Source organism: Glycine soja, unplaced genomic scaffold (assembly GCF_004193775.1).
Source record: "Glycine soja cultivar W05 unplaced genomic scaffold, ASM419377v2 tig00029694_1_pilon, whole genome shotgun sequence".
Taxonomy (NCBI): Eukaryota; Viridiplantae; Streptophyta; class Magnoliopsida; order Fabales; family Fabaceae; genus Glycine; species Glycine soja.
Window position 1 is genome coordinate 31,044 of NW_021143841.1, and position 7,081 is coordinate 38,124.

The window sequence follows — 7,081 nt, forward strand, 5'->3', positions numbered from 1 at the left end:
CTAAACCTAAGAGGGCTGTCTCAATTGGGCCTAGTCCAACAAGAGGGATCTGAGGATGAAGCTTGGATTGATTCGGTCTGACTAGGGATCGAGGTTTAGTAATTTAGGCTACATCATAGAACACAAGAGCATGATTGATTAGAGAAATATATTTATATGCATCAGCTTGTTTGTTAGAAAGACCCAATATGTCTACTTCAAAAATGTTTTATTAAGCACACAACAATGACCTTGAGGTGCTTAATCAAATTTTCAAAAATGTTTTATTAAGCACACCGTATAATTTGTTTGATTAGAACTACTCCATACTAAGATAGACAGCTGAAAGCTTAAATTGAAAAAAATAAATTTGATTCATTATTTGTTAGATGTAATGTAACTACATGATTTTCCTTTTAAAGGAATAGCATCCAAAAGGGATGAGAGGCATTAATGTTCTTATGAAAATTCAAGTCTTAATAAGAATATGTACAAGTTTGCAGAAATAATATGCTTTAAAGCAATTAGGAAAGTTGGTCCAAAATGATTCTAATATCCCAATGTAATTTGCATGCTTGTCTCCAACAAGTAACAACAACAAGAGTAGTAGTCTTATTCCACTAAGTGAAGTTGGCTACATGAATTACACGATTATGACATCATTGGACTCGGTTAAAAATTAGACTAAGATCCCTTTTATTCAAAATGCTAGTCTCCAAGTGAAACAAAATTATGAGAAAGAGACAAAGATTGGTGCAAACTATGTATGAAGAAAAAATAATAGTCAAATCAAAAGAATCATTATACAATGTCAAATTAATAATACAAATCAAGAAGATCATGGGAAAGAAAGAAAAAATAACAAAAGTACAAAAAATTTTCACTAAGGGAGCTTTGCAAATTGCATTAGCATATTATGGCTATTGTCATAGATCAGACTTAAATGGGGAACTTGGTGTAAAAATCCATTTATATCCTTGTAGAAAAGCCTTAATAGTAAACTTGCTGGCTTGTTTACTAGTAATGGTTCTCAAACCCTTCCACTTCACCCTATTCTTTGTTGAAGCACCTGGTCCAACATTATGAAATTCAACATAGAAAATGGTGTCTAGTGCTGAGTTCCCAGTCCACGGTAACTAGCCTCTGGGGCTCACAAGGCCATCCATCCTTGATCTCATGTACAGTGTGGTTGAGTAGTTCTTCCAGGGTCTTCCAAGGTATGTCTCGACAGAACTCAAGTTTCCAAAGGGTGAAATGTTGCAATGTTGAATGGAGATTCCAGTGTTCATGTTAGGGTCAGTTTTTTCCTGAGCTGTGATTGTGTTGATCTGGTCATGCATAGGTAGCTTTGGCCTAATGTTGCAGTTTTGGATGACAACCGCAAAATTCCCGAAAATGAAATCAATAGTGCCATAGATGTTGCATTCTCTATAGAATTGGCAGTTGGAATGAGCATAGAGAGTGTTCTGATATGCATCAATGTGACATCTATAGTAAACTACTTGATCTGAGCTTGTCATTAGTGCCACTGCTTGATGCTTCTGTGGACCGATTGTGTTGCGAAAACCCATATCTCCAGCTATGAAATTCCTTCCAAATACAACTTGTTTCACCCCCAACAAATCTAGATGAAAATATGTCCAAGTTATCTAAATAGTATTTATGAAAAACATACACTAAATTTTATGTCTAATTAGTTTAAGAGTTTAGTTTTCATGCACGGTTGTCAACCAATCAGAAATCTTCTTATTTATGACTATTGAAGTAGTTATTATGAAAGTCAACAAATATACCATACATAACAATCTAGGATTTAATGACAACGTATAACGTCTTTACGCAGTCCTTGCATTTGAAGTAAAAAATTTAGTTTAAATAAATTTAGTCTCTATTGTTTTTCTCAATTTTGATTTTGGTCTCTTTATAAGCTTGGTTTTTAGTCCCTATATTTTGTTGGTCACCGCCATCATGTATACATTTTGGATTTGGTTCCAAAACAAGGGGTCAATTTTGTAGAAGAAATAAACTATATGGACTCAATACCAAAACTGAGAAAATTATAAGGAAAAACATTGTATTCAAACCTAAAATTAATGAATATAGTTACATACCAAATGTTGCTATTGAAAATGTTGGTGTTCCATCCAAAGTTACGGCTGCCAGATACAATAGTAGAAGTCATACCATCACCAATGATCATCACATTCCATCTGGTCTTCTCTACCCTCACATTTTCATAGTAAACCCCTTTCTTCACATAGATCATAGTCCTCTTATTACTCTTATTAAGGACATGTTTAAGTGCATCAAATTTTTTTTTATATTTCCCACTTCCATCTTTGGCCACAACAATGTGATCTTTTTTCCTCAAATCCTTTGTTAGAAGTAGCTTCCTATCTTTTTAATGAAGCCATTCTAGTGCCTCATTCTGATGAGGTAAACTCAGTAAGTGCTGCAAGTTCAGCGTGGTTGTAGCCTTGTTGATCCAGGTTATGATGGCAAGACTGTTACTAGTGAACTGTGTAGAATTTCTAAGTGGAGGCTTGATTTCTAGCTTTGTCTTGCCTTAATTTCTAGCTTGCATTTTAAGTGGTGTGGTGTGCTTCAGTGAACCTATACCTTTCTAAAATTGGTCTAAATGTAATGAGTTGATACCAATATTGGCCATTAGGGATTTATAGGAACCCTAATTAACCATATAGAAGAAACTAATTGGTTATGGTCCATGATATATTCAATAACAACATATTTTTTCTTCTTTCCATTGGGAAGAGAGATGACAATAGTCTTATTAAGGAACTAAGGCAATTAGGGAGCCAATGCAATGTAGTTAAGGAAGAACACGTACCATTCCTTTTTCTTTATTTTGAGTGATTGTCAAAGATTCCACAATAGTGTACAGCCACATGTTATTGGTCCATGAATTTATATAAGTTTACAGATTTATAAATATTTGATAATGTTGGACAATGGCACACTACAGGTATTTATTAATGTTTTGTTATTCATAATATGGAAAATTGATCTATGCTTTTCATAGCCTAAAGTCACAATTGCATGTGTTCAAGTGCACATGTACATAACAAACCAAAGACTGCAAACATGGACAATACAACAGGGAGAGGTCCACTTTTTTACTTTCATTTGGTTTCACACCTGAAAGCAGAAAAAAGAGTTCACAACATGAAATGATTCACACATTCCATTCCATGATTTCTAATTAATTGAGTTACACAAATGTGGACAATGATGAATAATATAATCAACTATACTAAAGCTGATACACCCAACTCCATTAGCAACATGCAGACCAATGTGAACAGCGAGCAATTGGACAACGAAATGCGAAGGAGGCATAAAAGGACAATTTTAGCACCAAAAAAATGCAAGGATTATGTGTCTTAGACCTTATAGTGTTATCCTTTATAGTTCTATTTTAGTAGAGTCATCACTCAACATGTTGTAGAATGTTCTTATCGTGCATTTTGTTAGTGAGGTAGGCGTTAGTGGAAATTATGTTAGGATTCAGATCTGGTGACTAAATTATTTTTTCTATTTTGTGAATAATACATGGAGCGATGTTGAGGGAAATGGATAGATGACACTACCTTGTCCGCTTAGTTGATTTGCAAACAATGTAAACTAGTCCATGCCCTACTTTGCCTTTCAAGGGTCTATTTATTGTTCATCTTTATAGCTATCCTAACAGTTGTAACTAGCTTAACAATATTATGTTAACACTATGTCCTAACTACAATTAGTGACCCATGTTCCTCATTGCATACACTAATACAGCTTGTGGTTCAACCTGAGGCTGACCTCGACCCTCTTTGGTAACAAAATTTCAACATTTTGCCATAGCAAGTTCAACTATGGATCTTTTAAAAATCCATGGTTTAATTGCCTAAACTGTAAGAAAAATGCAAATAGCTGGTCCTTGATGTATTTTCTCAAGTTCATTTAATAATATATGAACCCGTAGGTATTGTTTCTTTGAAGAAGTTGGATGCAAGTTTCTATTGTAATTACAAATGATTCATTTTCCATTTGGTGCATATATCAAATTTTTAAGTGTGTTCAAAGTAGAGGCGTGGTACAATTTTTATTCACAAGTCTGGTTGGTCTACTGTGACTTTATTTCATAAGGACTTAATATTTGACATTGTGCCTAAGTGTGTATTGTTTTACTGCATGCTCTAATTATTTCCCCCATTGACCTTACAGATTATATATGCTTTTCAGAAGCAGTTAACTCTTATCACGTTACCAATGTAATCAAGTCGATATTTTTACTAGTCTATAGCACTGCATCACCGCACTCCTTCTGATTGTTAGTCATCATCTTCTGAGGTATGTATTTATTCGTGACACTACTGTTCTTATTACATGCTTGTTGATACGTGAGCATTGTTTTATATTAGTATTTATGTCCATTGTGAGTGAATCTTAGTTTCCCGTTTGAGATTCAATACATTGATTAATACGAACAATTTGGATTAATCGATGTATTGAGTCTTGAAGAAATTTCGGTATAGTGCATTTCACTTTGTTTTTCGGGTGCATACTTGACTGCAGTGGATGTGTCACATGTCATCGCTTTCATGTTGTGTTTCGGGAGATCAATGCGAAATACTGCCGAAATTTCATCAAATCTCATAAGAGTAAACCTTTACGTATGAATCTACTATAAAAATGTTTTCTTGAATGGGATAGGGCCATACCTTTAAAGAAAAAAAGTGAGGTTATCATGCATGATAGATAACTTAATGAAGTGTGACAGCAAAGGGGAAACATGGAGCGAAGTTGGATGAAAGCATCATGCTTCAGTGATGAATATCAACATGGGGTTGAACAATTCCTACAATTTACTAAACAAAATGCACAAAGTTTAGGGGGAAAATTTTTCTGTCCATGTGTTAAATGTGTGAATGGGAGACACCACTCAGTAAACGAAATAAGATCACATCTTATATGTGATGGGATCATTCCAAATTACACAAAATGGATATGGCATGGGGAATTGCCAGACATGCTAACAGTTTGTCACACTGAGCCGGTTAATGAAGACATCAGAGATCGTATAGAAGACAGGATTCGCAATCTTGGACAAGATTGTTTTCAGCAAGCACATGCACCTTTGTATGAGAAGATAGAAAGTGATTCGAGGAAGCCATTGTATGAGGGATGCACAAGTTTTACAAGGTTGTCAGCGGTGTTAGCTTTCGTGAACTTGAAGGCAAGATTTAGGTGGAGTGATAAAAGTTTCACTAAATTGCTTGTATTATTGAAGAAGATGCTTCCTGAAAACAACACATTATTGAAGAATCAGTATGAGGCGAAGAAGATTTTATGTCCTGTGGGAATGGAGTACCAAAAAATCCATGCATGCCCTAATGATTGCATATTGTACAAAAATCTGTTTGCAGAAATGCATAAGTGCCCCACATGTGGGGTATCATGGTACAAAGTCAAGGATGACAAATGCATTGATGATTCGACCACAAACAATAGTTGTCCAGCAAAGGTGTGCTGGTATCTTCCAATAATACCAAGGTTTAAGGGATTGTTTGCTAATCAACATGATGCAACAAACCTTACATGGCATGCAGATGGCAGAAAAAGTGATGGATTGCTCTGACATCCGACCAATTTTCCGCAATGGAAAACAATTGATCATTTGTATCCACATTTTGGGGAGGAACCAAGAAACCTAAGGCTTGGTTTTGCTTTAGACGAAATGAATCCTTTTGGTATTTTACTAGTCTACTAGTATAATCACATGGCAACAACAAAGATCAGATAATGTTGTTTGGTTAGACATGGCCAAATTGAAGAACCTTCTGCCTGGAATTTTCAAAAACCAAAAGTATTTGTAGTTCTCCCTATAACGACCCGCCTCGTCGCTACGACATCACCATCCTAAACCGCGATAAATTCAATTTTTAAATAAAAACTCCCTTAATTTTTGCTTATGAAAATAATTTTTGTCTTGACATACGTTCATCAAACCATACACATTTACTTATGAGAATATATATATATATATATAGGAATAGTAACTCAGTACACTTCATACTAATAATGGAAATTAAGTCTGTTCATACATATAATTAAAATCTAAGATTTACATCTTTAGTTCAACAAAAGGAATCATGAACCAACTATGGAGGAGTTGATTAACAAAACACAACTCTCTCCCAAATCTAATCCCAACTTCATCACGTTGGCTCAGCGGCTCCACAACAGAATCTCACTTCCTGCACCCTACTGCTGTCATTCTGCTCCCATGAACATTGTTCGCGATCATCACAGGTATCAACCACACGATACAAAATTGCAAGGGTGAGTTCATTATAAAAAGAACCAATACTAAAATCCAAATAACCACAATTAGTAAGAAAACATAGGCAAACACCATGAGCTTACACAACATTCCTTAATCAACACACACATTCAACAATTATTCATCATCCATCCATGGATCCAATCAACTATGCTCAGAATGATGCATGCACTTGACCTCAACTCTCAGATGCAATGCGGTACGTACCGTATCCAATACCAAGGAAATAGCCTAAGTGTGTCCACATGACACCTTAATTAGGAAATCATGCACTATTTTTCGAGGCCACCCAATCGTGCATCGTAACTCCCCCCCCCCCCCCCCCTCGGTGATCAGCCTGGGCCACAAGGGAGTTCCCTACCAGGTGACACACCCCCTAGTACAAAGTACATACTGCCACAGTTTATACTATTTCCCGTGTCATATAAGGCATGAACCATAGGCGTCATCAAGTACTTGACCATGGATGAATTAAAGCTTCTAAGCATCCCCTTAGAAATGCTTAAATTCTTTAACCACTCTAGTTTCCCACACAAGGGACATCTGACAAGGTCAGCGCACCCCCCTATGAACATACACAACATACAACGTATGAATGTGGGCGTCATCAACTACATGACCATGGATGAGTTAAAGATCCTAAGCATCCCCTCAGAAATGCTTAAATTCTTTAACCACTCTATTTTCCCACACAAGGGACATCCAACAAGGTCATTGCACCCCCCATGAACATACACAACATGCACATCTCAATGCATT

The 7,081-nt window shown here is 35.9% G+C and overlaps 1 protein-coding gene and 1 pseudogene across 1 annotated transcript; one reads left to right on the forward strand and one right to left on the reverse strand.

The window, feature by feature from the left end:
- Nucleotides 1-905: 905 nt before the first annotated feature.
- On the reverse strand, nt 906-4,573 carry LOC114404382 (annotated as a pseudogene).
- Nucleotides 4,574-4,771: 198 nt separating this feature from the next.
- LOC114404383 lies at nt 4,772-5,617 on the forward strand. Its single transcript, XM_028367362.1, has one exon. The coding sequence runs from the start codon at nt 4,772-4,774 to the stop codon at nt 5,615-5,617; it is 846 nt and encodes a 281-aa protein (XP_028223163.1).
- The last annotated feature ends 1,464 nt before the right edge of the window (nt 5,618-7,081 follow it).

Coding starts and splice junctions, on each gene's coding strand:
- LOC114404383 (XM_028367362.1), top strand. CDS start 4,772: ATGGAGCGAAGTTGGATGAAAGCATCATGCTTCAGTGATGAATATCAA.